Source organism: Wyeomyia smithii, chromosome 3 (assembly GCF_029784165.1).
Source record: "Wyeomyia smithii strain HCP4-BCI-WySm-NY-G18 chromosome 3, ASM2978416v1, whole genome shotgun sequence".
Taxonomy (NCBI): domain Eukaryota; kingdom Metazoa; phylum Arthropoda; class Insecta; order Diptera; family Culicidae; genus Wyeomyia; species Wyeomyia smithii.
In genome coordinates, this window is record NC_073696.1 from 121834659 (window position 1) to 121848101 (window position 13443).

General features: G+C 39.1%; 2 protein-coding genes across 8 annotated transcripts in view; one reads left to right on the top strand and one right to left on the bottom strand.

The window, feature by feature from the left end:
- LOC129726937 (nucleolar protein 4) overlaps positions 1-11266 on the top strand; it is a 115020-nt gene extending 103754 nt beyond the window's left edge. The window contains exons 6-12 of one of the 7 annotated variants that reach the window (XM_055684216.1): positions 1908-1992; positions 9163-9237; positions 9306-9772; positions 9841-9993; positions 10071-10216; positions 10279-10457; positions 10544-11266. In XM_055684216.1, coding sequence (XP_055540191.1) covers positions 1908-1992; positions 9163-9237; positions 9306-9772; positions 9841-9993; positions 10071-10216; positions 10279-10457; positions 10544-10704 — 1266 coding nt within the window. In that variant the 3' untranslated portion in view covers positions 10705-11266. The remainder of the gene's footprint in view (positions 1-1907; positions 1993-9162; positions 9238-9305; positions 9773-9840; positions 9994-10070; positions 10217-10278; positions 10458-10543) is intronic. The other 6 variants (XM_055684219.1, XM_055684221.1, XM_055684220.1 and 3 more) reach the window with 6 other exon arrangements.
- LOC129726942 (uncharacterized) overlaps positions 1-13443 on the bottom strand; it is a 289022-nt gene that overhangs the window by 55491 nt on the left and 220088 nt on the right. The window lies entirely within an intron of this gene.

Sequence of the window (13443 nt, forward strand, 5' to 3'; positions counted from 1 at the left end):
AAAGATCCTATGTATTCGGCCCATCCTAGGCCGAAATATTTCGTCAGCCCACTGGGTTTGGCTGTTGTGTAGGCAAAATGAAGAATTGTTTACTATCTATACAAAAGTTCAACTGTACCCCTGTACGTTTCCTTTTCCATTTGGCACACCCGAATAGCGTGTCTATGTCGATTCTCACTGCACGATGTATGTGCTAGGTCCTCAAATCACCCTTTTCGCTAGTAGTACCACCACATTGGCCCCACATTCCACGTCCCTGTAGTGCAGTGCGTTACTACTATTTCTTATTCATCCATGACATGAAGCATCCGAATGCCAACTAGGGGATCTGGAAAATCCTCCATTCCAGCAATCTTTTCAAAGGTAGTTATTCATCATGCCAGAGCGTGCATCGTTCTTACCCTCCTAGGCCGGGGCAAACCCTCTTCAATTCGAATCTGATGCACTTCATCGGAAAGGGGATGCTGGGTGCCTATGTTGTGTATGCAGTCAACGGCGGGATGTATTAACATTCTCGTACTAGCTTCCAAAGTCATCCGATTTCGCACACCCACCTTTTTCTCTACTTATCGTTTAGTCTTCTGAAATGTTGAAATATTAAAAAAAACAGTTGAAACCTGTTTTACTCAATGAGGCTGATGTTGGTACTACTACTAGAATTTTTTCCCACTAGAGATGTGTCTAATAGGAAATGAGACTGTCAAAAAAATTGTGCTCTATTTCGCATTCTCATTGCATTGAATGCATTGGTTAGAAATACAACATGTACCATGAAACGGGGTAAAATTGATCAATTTTTATAACAATTTCCAATAAACTTGCTTCATGTACATTTTTCCCAAAATAGTATAATTTTAAAACAAGTACTGGTATGTGCTCCAGTAAACCTCTATGGCTATTGGTGAAATTTCTATAGTCTACTTCATGAAATAAATTCGATAATTCTATAATATACTGTGAGGTAAATTGGGGTGAAATTGATCATCATTGAAATCCATACATTCTTTTGGCAATGTGCTTTTTTTCGATATGCTAAAGATGAATGATGATTTCTGTACTGAAAAATATCATTTACAGCTAGTTTGGAAACGAAAATAAAGATATTTCAGGTTAAAATTTGTTTATTTTGGTTCACGAGCTGCTTGTTGCTAAATTTGTTCTTATTTGATCGTCGTTAGACCGATTTCAATTCGGTTTGTTGCAAAAGCTCAAAAACTAGCTCTGAAATTAAAATCTTTGTGGTTTTTTGCGAATTCATCAGTATTTCTACCATTATGGAATGATCATTGTTGGAAATTTCATTTTTTGAGCTTTTATTAAACTTTACTCACTTCTCCAAATTTAACTTAATTAACCCTCAACTAAGATTACTTTAAGTAGATTCAATACTTTTTTTTTGTTATTTGGAAACTTGTTTGATCAAATTTGATGAGTTTTGACTGAGTTAGAAGAACTTTTCGAAAATATGAAAAATTGCACTGGGCATGCAAGGGTTAACTTTGACAGGTATGTGAATCATGCAAAAGTTGCGTTTAAGGACACGTTAACGTTGCCTAGTGTTGTAAGAGCAATATCTTTTGATTAGTATTTTTTATCACGAATTTTCAGGTGATCAATTTCACCCCATTCCATGGTACCTATGAGCGTACGAGTCAAAAATATGTTCACGCATTCTTCATTTAAAAAGCTATATTAGTTGCAGTGAAGAATGCTTTATTTTCTTTCCATCTCGCAGATTGTGTTAGTTTAGAACGCAAAAAAGAAACCATACAATGCAGGAAAACTATGGCATCAAGAATAAATAAAATGTTAATATAAGTTTGAAGCTTGAAATTGTTGCAATACTAAGACCACAGACTTACTACTAACAATACTAAAAACAATATTTTGTCCTTTTTCCATTGCAGGACTCTATTCCGATGCCTTTCAATAGCGAACCAACAGAAAACAATGGTACTAATGTTGGAGCAGCTGGTGAGGATGCGTACGCAGGTAATTATTTCGTATAGGTTATATATCTCAACGAAAGAATAATAAACCTTATTCAAAGCCAAACAATAATCACGTTGTCAAGATGAATGGGTTTTTTTTAAGTTGGTCTGACAAGGTTAAGTACTTGGGACTAATTTATGATAAAAAACTTATTTTCAAAGAGCACATTGAGAGTATACAAGCCAAATCACAAAATCAAATATACGAGATGTTTATATCCTCTCATTAACAGGAATTCTAAACTTTGTTTAAAGAACAAACTTTCGATTTACAAACAAATTTTTAGACCAGCAATGCTTTATGCTGTACCGATCTGGTCAAGTTGCTGTTCAACAAGGAAGAAAACGCTCCAAAGGATTCCGAATAAAATTCTGAAAATGATTTTGAAGCGTCCTCCTTGGTTTGGAACACTCGAATTACATAGACTTACTGGTGTTGAACCATTAGAAGCTATGTCAAATAAAATTATTAACAATTTTCGACAAAAATCGTTGCAATCCTCAATTGCTACTATAAGCTCTCTTTATAGCCAATAAGTTAGCAATTAAGTTAGTTGTAAGTTTACTTCCCCTTTTCTGACAAGTAGGTTTAAATCCCTACGAATGATAAGTCCTAATGCGAAAGCAAACAAATCCTAACAATTAAAATTACAAATTTCTAACAGTGTTGAGAAGTCACCATTTGTGATTGGACACACATAATCATTATTTACTAATATTTATCATAAATACTTAAACTACTAACAAATCCCCCCTTAAAAAAAAAAACCTTATTCAAGTGCAATGAACATCAGACTGGAAAAAAAATGTATTGAAAAGTTTTGAAATGGTGGCACAGCAAGTGTTTACATTAATAAGTTTTGGCTTGGACAACACCTACGTTGAAAAAGATAGTCCAAATGAATATTTCTGCGATTTAAAAACGCACTTTTCAGAATTGAAAAGTAAACATTAATACTTCGAAAACTGAAGAAAGTAAAAATTTAGATTTAAACATGTTTAACATGGTCCCCGTGGTTCTGTGGTTAGCGATGTCGGTTGGCTAGCTCTCCCACACGGTTGTGATACCGGGTTCGATTCCCGATCAGGTCGAGGAAATTTTTGGAGCTGGAAATTTTCTCGACTCAGCACTGGGGCACGGTGTATCGTTGTACTTATCCTACAACATGCAAAATGTGCCGAAAACAATATCGATAACGAATTCTCTCAACTAATCTAGTTGATCGAGACCGCATTAGCCCCCAGGCTAGCGTGCGATATTGTTGTTGTTGTACATGTTTAACAAACTTTGGACCTGATTCACAGCAAAGTTTCTGTAGCACAAGAGGCAATAAAAAATGAAAATATGGTTAATATATAACAAAAACAGCTGGATTTTGAACAATTTTGTTCAGATACAGATAGTATATAACTGAACACCGTGTCGTAGAAGAAAAGCAAAATAGCAGAAAAAAACAAAAGGATTGTATGCAAAGCCACGATTGTAAGGTTGACATAGAACTACATCAGGTCGTTCGTTACATTAGTTTCAAAGGTGCGGTCCATTCCGCTAATTCGGTAATCGCTAAGTTTCAGTTAGCTGTTTAGCGAACTATTAGCGTCACTAAAATTTTGGCCTACGAAACGTTAATTTCAAATCTGCTAAATTTGTAAAAAAGCAGTAGAAACTGTTTATAAAAACTGTCTTTCTATCCTACGATAAAGTTCGATTATTGTTCAAGATTACCTAGATTAACTTCTAGAATCACACCTTCCATCGCAAGAGGAAGTTAAGCTGTTGGCGCCAGGCCGTTAATCAACGGGTCGTAAGTTAGGGTCCTGGCTGAAATCGCCTCTCCGGGCATCGGTGATTGGCACAACAACAGTGGCGGAACTAGATCGACGAAAAATAAGCGAGAATAAAAAAAGTAAAATTTTAACTGCATTGAGGCACGACTTTCAAGACCAATTGAGCAGAAACTTTGCAGGAAGACTTTTTTCAAGAAGACGAAATTTTTGACCCCTAGCGCTAAATGAAAACCGAAAAGTCGATTTTCATTAGCACGTTAGTTAATAGCACCTAAATGCAATTATTTTCGTTATTAAAAGCTATAAATGCAACCATATGACAATCTACGTAATAATAAGTTACCGATCAGCAAAAGTTTCGCTTATATGAGTTTAGAGTTAAGCGAGTGTCAAACTAAATTCTCAAAAAAGCGAATTAGCGATTGGCGGCGCTAGATTTTCAGTTAGCGGTGCCCACCACTGATTACTTTCATTATTGTATTCGAGAGTAACTTTTATCCAACATTAATTAATTAACTTTCTGAAAACAATGTTCCTGGAAAATAGCCAAAGACGGCCAAATACCAGCTTATATGAGTACTACAGGGACCGGGATGATATAAATGTGCTGCAAATCCTATTTTTAATTCTGTCAGGGCCACAATATTATTTTCAGGGGTTTACACTTATAAATAGTGTTGAATGTAGTATATTACCATTGAGAAGACAGTCTATCGTACTCTTTGCATTTATTATTGAAAAAAATCGCTATCACTGCCGGATTGCAATGGACAGCTACTGATGCTACCCGCTGCTGCTTAGTTAGGACCATCCTAGTGGCCATCAACTAGTAAGCTGATTGATTTGAGCAGAAGCAGGCTCTTATATAGCCCAAATAGTGCATTCCCGCCTCCCGGCTTACTAGATGTATAATTCTGTCGACCGTGCTAGGGGAAGCAAGCATCAAGCGAATTCTTTGTTTCAACAAGGCTAGACAGTTTTCAATAGTACAATAGTTCTAATAATCGAATTACAATTGCCGTTCAAATGGGTGCATAAATGATTTTCAAGCGGTTGCTGCAAGAACGAAGGAAATCCTTTGAAAACTTACCGACTTATTAGCATCTTAAATTAGAAATATTCTTCCCTTTTGCCGTTTTTAGATTTTAATTTTACACCCTTATGTGTTTTCGTTAAACATTCAGTTTTTCAAAAATGGTTTTTTTGAAATATTTAAATTGAAACTATTACTTCAATTTTTCAAAGGCACAAAACTCATCTCTTAAATGTTAATGCGTCAGCTGTAAAAACATTTGCTCATGTTTGCATCACTGCAGCAAACATGAGGCTATATTTTCACTGGTGGCACATTAATCATTTCAGAGTTCGGAAATTTTGAAAATTCGAAGTCAAGCACTTGGTAGCTGCTACATACTTCTAACTTAATTTATAATAATATTTTTTTCTCTATTTTTTGTTAAACGGTGCATTTGTTTAAGTTCATCTACAGCTTTGTCGAAATCATCATATTAATGAAACAAACCGTTCTAGCTTTATTTTTTTCTATTTCTTCGACAATTTTGAACTTTTTTGATTCGCTTTTTTCCATGACAAACACCAATGTTAAGTTAACTTTTCGTAATTTTCAGAGATAAAATAAGAACAGATCAGCTTTTTAAGATAATTAATTTTAAAATTAATGATTTTTTTTTCAAATTTTGTTTTTAACGATGCCTATTTTATTTGGAAAGATAAAATTATTATCTTTAACTTTACCGAGGATGATACACCGATCAAACAAACTTTAAAAATACTTGTAAAAATGTAAAATGTCAAAACTTACTTTACTTACCTACTTGCTGTCCTCCAGTCCAACGGGTGCGGGGTGTACCCCGAAGTCAACGGCCTTTACCGAGATTCCTGCTAAATAAAACAACTATATTCTATATAGGTCGTTCCTCCGGCAACCTAGCTACATGCCCAGTTCACTGTAGCCTGCCTTGTTTCACCCGCTGAAGTATATCCGCCGACATTTTATGGTTCATACGTATCCGCCAGACACCGTTTTCAAATTGGCCGCCAAAGATTGACTGCAAGGTTTTACGCAAAAAACACCAAGAGCTCACCGCCTCTCTCAGCGTCCATGCTTTATGGCCATAAAGAGCCACCGGGAGAGTTAGTGTTTTATAGAGTGCTAGTTTTCTACGGGATGTCAGGCTGCGAAACCTCAGCCGGCTACGCAATCCGTAGAAGGCCCTGTTTGCGGCCGATACCCGCCTTTTTATCTCACAGCTAACCTCATTGTCGTACGTCACCGATGTACCCAGGTGAATGAATTCGTCGCCTAATTCAAAGGACACCCCAATTATGACCACCATGCATTTCGTTTTGGCAGAGTTTATAACAAACTCAATCAGCGAAGCTTCCCTCTTGAGAGATTCAAATGCTCTCTTGATATCGTCCGTAGAATCTGCATGTGAGCATGTGAGACATCGTCATAATGGAGCCGCTTCTCTGCACACCAGCCTTCCGTATAGCATCTTCCAATACGATGTTGAACAATAAGTTTGACAACCCGTCACTCTACTTCAAACCATCTAACGTCACCAAAGCATACGATATCTCATCAGCTACCTTGACGCTTGATGTGAAACCATCAAGGGTGGCACGAATCAGTTTAATTAGTTTTGTTGCAGAACCAGGCTCGGGCACTATCTGCCATAACTTATTTTTTTTACTGAGTCGTACGCTGCCCTGAAGTCTATGAACAAATGGTGAGTCTGCAAGTTGAATTCTCGAAGTTTATTGAGGAATTGTCGCAAGGTTAACATTTGGTCCGTGGTAGAGCGTTTCCCTCGAAAACCACCTCCAATCCAATCAGTCCGACGGCAATTCTACATCAGCCCGCACTTGGCACGATACAGATGTTCGCTCCTAACTTTGAAAAGATCAGCGGGAAGGCCGTCCTTATCAGTTGCCTTGCGGTTCTTCAGTTTTGAACTATTCTCTCCACCTCGTCCATGGTTGGTAGATCCACAGTTTGTCTACCTCGCCGGTCAACAGCACAGTACAATGTTGTGTCCAACGCCCGGTTGTCTCGGATTTAACTTTAATCAGGTTCTCATCCCTGTCGTCGCACATGAGAGGGGCCAGCACATTTTCCTCGCATCGTACCTGGAGAAGCAGCCCTCCGCCTCTGCAAGAACACGCTCCCACTGCTTACGTTACTGCGGGAAATGGAGTCTCTTCTCAGCGGCTCTAGTTGCTCGATATCTTCCTACGCTCTACGTGTCACAGCCGTAGCCAACATGTGACATCTTGCGCGATTCTTCTCATCTGTCGCTTGCTGGCACTCAGCGTCAAACCACTTGTTGGGCGTGGTTGTCGCAGCTGTACCCAACACTTCTCGTGCTGCGGTGCTGATCGTAATCGTACTATGGATATGTCTCACCTGTTTGTTCAGGTCTCCATCAACTTTCTGCTAGTACCCTGCAGCTCCTCCAGTTGATAACCGCTGGATGTTTAACCATATCTTCCTCATTGTCCTTGGGCGTAGACCTTAGATCCGAGACGTTTGGTCCTCTGGACGTCTTTACATCGATTTGAGAGCAGGCCACCCCATTTTGGTGCATCCAAGCATGCTAACGGATATGCCAGCGTGCAAATAAGTACTAAAGTGTGCTACAACGAGCTTTGTTGCCGTAAGGTTACAGAGTCCGATTTGACAAAGGGTGGTTATAGGTTCGAATCTTTGTAGAATAAGGCCACTCGGTGTCAAAGGGACCTAAGCATGGGTTTATTCTCAGGCTCCTCGTTACGAAAAGTTCACTCCAGACTGAAAAAATCGTATTTGAACCTTCGAGAATTTCAACCACCTCTAGCATGTTATCCGCTTTAGTAAAATGCTTGAGATGATAATGTCGATAAATAAGATAAGGGGATAGTAAGTCTGGATGAACACAAGCACTATAACACGTAGCAGGTAATTTCTCAACAAGTGACACTGCACAAAGGCAAAACAAAACAAAAAGTGCGAACAGAAAGAAACGTTCGGACAATGCCACAAAAGCTCAAAAAGTTACTGGTCGCAGTGGGGTCCTCACAAAAAAAGTGCAGATAGCCATGCCCTTTGGTTTCAGAGAAATTGATGAGCCGCAAGCCATTATCATTTGCAGTTGAGTGGAAGCTTTCTCTACCATTTACGGGGCGTAAGAAGTCTTCGTGCTCGATCTGAGCATTTGAATCTTCAATGACGATCTTGATATCAGGTCACGGGTACTCACTGTAAGTATTCCCAAGGAGATCGTAGAGCTCCTCCGTCTCGTCATCCGGTTTATTATTAGTCGGTGCGCACACATTAAAGAATTTGCCTTTAATCCTCAACACGCATATACGGTCACTGATCGGCCTCCACATAATGACATGCTTAATCTGTTTCCCAATTAGCACAAAACCGACCCCTGTTTCTGCTTTGATGCCTCCACTGTTGTAGATGTGATTTTTAAATAAAGTGTCCGCAACAGGATCTAATACCCGGAATTCACGTTCTCCCGTTTTTGGCCGCTGCACCTACTGGATTTCTGCGATCTTCACATTCTCCTTACGCAGCTCTCTAACTAGCATGCCTGCGCGCGCCGGATCGAGTAGAGTCCTTACATTGCAAATTCCGCATTTCCAATAATCATTCTTCTTTCTCGATTGACTAGGTTCATGCCGATATTCCGTTCCGTATCATTATCGTATCGTATTCGTAGTAGTTCAGATTCGGTATGCTGCCTTACTAGGGCTGCGATAGCTAGTCTCGTGACAGGGTTGCCGTCTTGGATATAGCTAGCACCTTATTTCATGCTTCAGCCGCCCGATCCGGGTCAGACGCTGTTGTACGCCGCCCTCAACATGGTGAGACAGCCGCGTACGACTTCCCTTCCCAGTCAGCATACGAGCAAAGTTTCCACCGGGGGTTGGTTGCCCGATCTCCGCTAAGATTACTCGTATCCCGGTAGGCACCTCTAGAAATTGGGATAGGAAATGTTGATCAGATGTGGATGACTACAAAATAACCCAAGTAACGGGTGTCCAAACCAAAAAGGATATATGTTAAAAAAGTATGTTAACTGTTATGTATTCGGCAATTTAAACACACGTTTAAACACTCGGCAGGGTATCCGGGTACCCACCAAAATGAAATGCTTCTTACTTAAGTAATTTTCCACAACAAAAAGTGGCAGTTTTCGTTTCTCACTTCTTTGATAACACTGATTTAAAACATTCTTTTGGCCTAGCGCACGTAATTTCTGATTACATTCAATTGCAATCTACTTAAACAAAACTAGATTCGATTTAAAACTGAATATCATCTAATATGAAAGTTACTAATCAGTTCCACTATTTATCATTTCTCCAGGTCTAATCAAGGATGCTGACAAATTCAAACTGATGTTGCTAGCATGGAATTATCAGAACTCTGCGGCAGGTAAATGTTAGTGTATCGAAAACATCCGCTCTGAACAAAAATCTTTCTAACCGATTTTCTTTTGCTATGTACAGCTCAAAACGGCTCCGAAGGCCCAGACCTGGCCACAATGACCAACCTCTGGCAGCAGTATCAGAATGCCCTCGCAATGAACGCAAAGACGTCCTTCAACCAGTTGCCGATCACCGAACGTCAGCAACCGTCCCCCATCGAGCAGCAGGATGAAACGAATTCGTCGGAACAGAAAGACGACGACGAACTTTCGGAAGATGACTCCGAGGATCGTATTGAGGCGACCGTAAACGACCCGGAACGATTGAAAGCGTTCAACATGTTCGTCAGGCTGTTTGTCGATGAAAATCTGGATCGTATAATTCCGATCTCGAAGCAACCCAAAGAGAAAATTCAAGCCATCATCGATTCCTGTACACGGCAGTTTCCTGAATTTGCTGAACGTGCTCGGAAACGTATTCGTACCTACCTTAAATCCTGTCGGCGGAACAAGAAGACCCGCGAAGGATGGGAAAACACTGTAAGTGAGGTTGATCAAAAGGAAACTAACTTGTATAAATTTCAACCAATGCTAATAGAAAGTTTTACCCATTTTAGTCCCGACCAACGCCTGCACATCTGACTTCCGTTCAAGCGGAGCAAATTCTGGCACTTGCCTGTGAGAATGAGAGCCTCAATGCCAAACGGATGCGGATAGGATTGGAACCCATTAGCCAATCCGTGAATCAGACAACGGCGGTAAGTTTTATGGTAAAATGTCGATGGCAATTTTTGAAACATTAGTTTGTCTACGTGATATCTACAATAACATTTTATTTACATTTTAGACGTCCGAACCACCAAATGTACCGACTCTTTACCAAAATATGAACATGAAGTGCGAAACGGACACCGTGCCGGCCGTGAAAACGGAACCCGTTCCCAAAATGTCTCCAATTCAGAATACAACCCCGGATATCAATCAAATGAAGTTGTAAGTTTGTTTTTCACTGAACGTAAGCTCTATAGATATTCTAAATATTTTTTTTTGTTTAGAAATATCCCGAGTGCCAGTGCCAGTTCCACACCTACGATCCCAACGACGGTACCCACTATTTCCAACTTCCATGACTACAATACTGGATTCCAGAATCGATCGCAGCACTATCAGAACTTCATGAACTCGGTTAGCAGTTCCAACAGCACTACCACTACGATGTCTGCCACGGGTACCGGTGAGCGCTTCAATTACCAAAATCACACAACAAAACGCAACCAACGTTTCGGTAAAGTTTACTAAAACCTTCTTTCTTTGTTCCAGCTCCCACAGACTTGTCGATGAAGCGACCTATCTTGGCACATAAACTCAACAGTGCAGAAATCACCGCCGTTAAACAACTGGTCACTGGATACCGGGAGAGTGCCGCTTTCCTAATGCGAAGTGCTGATGAGTTGGAGAATCTTCTGCTTCAGCAGCAATAACGTTACCCAGGCGCAACAAACTCTTAAAAACCTACGATTTATTACTAGTACATAGATTAGGACACACAAGGAGAAGAAAAAACCAACAAGTTACTCATTTGGAGATACCAAAAACTATCTGTACGGCTACAGTTTAGATTACTCAATTGAAGAAAGAAAAAAACAGACAAACCGACTCTAGTGTCCTAAGCAGACTTAAGTTATGTGTATAAAGTGTTGAATAAACAAAAGTTAGAAATTGAAATTTTCGAAAACTGGCGAAAAATACAAAACACAGGGTGATATAGAACTACAAAGAAATTATATTTATTTTTTAAAGTAAAACAAAAATAAAGATACGTACTCCCAAGCAAAGTGAAATCAGAAGATTCGTTAAAATATTGCACACGAGCACACATTACTGTTCATACTACACTGCGTCATCTTGACTAAGGAAGTTTGCCAACCTACCAGCATAAAATAATTGTAATTAAGCTCATTAGTGAGGAAAACCCAGATCAAACTCTAACTATTGGAATATTTCCAAGAGATCCCCTTCAATAAATTTAATACGATCATCTTAGCAAGCAGAGTTTTCTATGAGTTGAGTGATCAATATCATATAGCCAAATGTTGATTTTTTTTTATTATTTTTTGCTTTTAAAATTTCATCTAAATTGAAGCATAACCAATAAATGTTTCTAATGCAAGGGGTGTAACCTGAAGTAAATCAATTGAAACAACCCGTCTAATCTAATCAGAATTATTTTTCTGATTTGAAAAAAAAAAGAATCAAAATACAAATCCGCTATGCCTTTAGAATCATCGAATAGAAGAAACAGTTAAATGAAAGTGATTATTTTTGGCCGGGATAAAATATCACTGATAACTGTAAAAAAATATAATTCCCATCAATGAAAAATCAAGTTGCAAAAGTAAAGTGCATCACTTGCACCTACTAGGAGTAGGCTGATCAGACGTACCGTTTTGAACGGGACAGTACCGTTTCTTGAACCTATTTCAACCGTTTCGTTTTTCATCATTTAGTACCGATTATTTCTTTAAAAATTTTCGAGATAAAGCCTTGCATTAAAATTTTCTGAATTATAAGTTTTAAGCTGCCAAGAATTTGTCAATATTACTGGGTACATGTTGAGCCTTCCTGGCAGTACCGCGCCCCATGGAAGGACCTTTTCTTACGGTTTGTGGCCGCGAACGGTATGTGACCTGCAAAATCTCGATATTACAAATATTCAAACTTCATGACCTCATTACCACTTAACCTTGTAAAAAATCATCAAACGCTAAGTATGTAGTTATTGTACAGAATGAGGCAGGCAAATCAAGGTAATGATTAATGGTTTGTAGCTTTGGCTAATGAAACATTTCAGATAGGTATTAATCTTCCTTCTCCCCGACAAAATCTGGTCAGCCTAACTAGGAGTGATTTGAAATAACTTTGATAAGGTGATGCACCGGAAATAAGTATTCGTTTGTTTCTATTTTATGTGTTATAGACTAAAAAAATAAAAATTTTCAGCTGTTTGTACAGACGCAGACTTATTTATAAAATAAACGTATCTGCGAAAAACAAACTTGCATTGTCTTGTATGCAAGATCGATATAATGTAGGAAAGCTCTTCTAAGTTCAAAAAGCGTCTATGTCTTTAGGTAACTCACTCTCTACGTTCACAAGAGCCTTACGGAGAGAGCTTTGCTGTTTTGCGTACCACCCAAGGGAACGCGCTGGAAACGGAATGCCCAAAGGTAGATCGAATACGTCAGAAGTAAAAAGAGTGGTCCTACACCATGAGGCAGCACAGTAAACCTAAGGCAGAAAACTGCAACCCAAAGAATTAAGCTTACTTGTGAGGTTGTGATGAATAACAACGGCCGAGTGGCACGGCACGGAAACCAGTTTGGTCACTTGTTGCTGTCGTGTGCCGTGTCGGCAGCGAAGCTTTGAATGTACACGGCGTGCTGTTGAATAAAATTGTTTAAGGTCGACAGAACCGAAAATATTTCGAAAATAGAGTTAGTGTAGAAATAAACTCAGCGTATGGTTAATTATTTCAATATTCTACGCGATTCTTCTAGGTAATAAATAGAACAAGATATCATTCTATTATTTATCAATCATCGTAAAATAATGAGATGGAGGTAAAAGTTTTCAGCTTATATTATACAATGAAACAATAAAAAACAACACAATAAAACAATAAAACGACAAAACAATAAAACAATAGAACAATAAAACAATAGAACAATGAAACAATATAACAATAAAACGACAAAACAATAACAATACAATAGAACAATAGAACAAAAGAACAATAAAACAATAAAACAATTTTATTTATTTATTTATTGTCCAGGAAAATATAGGCTATAAGCTCGTTATCCACACTTAAGATTAAAATACAATAAATTCAAAAACAACAATACAAACAATTGACAGTCACGAAGTTGTCCTCTTAAATATAAACTTAATCTATTTTTTAAAACTGTTGGAGGATGACACCCCGTTAAGCATACAGACGCGAGGCATACGGACGCGAGGCATAGTACGCTAGGCATAATGGACGGCAGGCATACGGACGCGAGGCATATGGACGCGAGGCCGAATGGACGCGAGGCCGAATGGACGCGAGGCCGAATGGACGCGAGGCCGAATGGACGCGAGGCCGAATGGACGCGAGGCCAAATGGACGCGAGGCCGAATGGACGCGAGGCCGAATGGACGCGAGGCCGAATGGACGC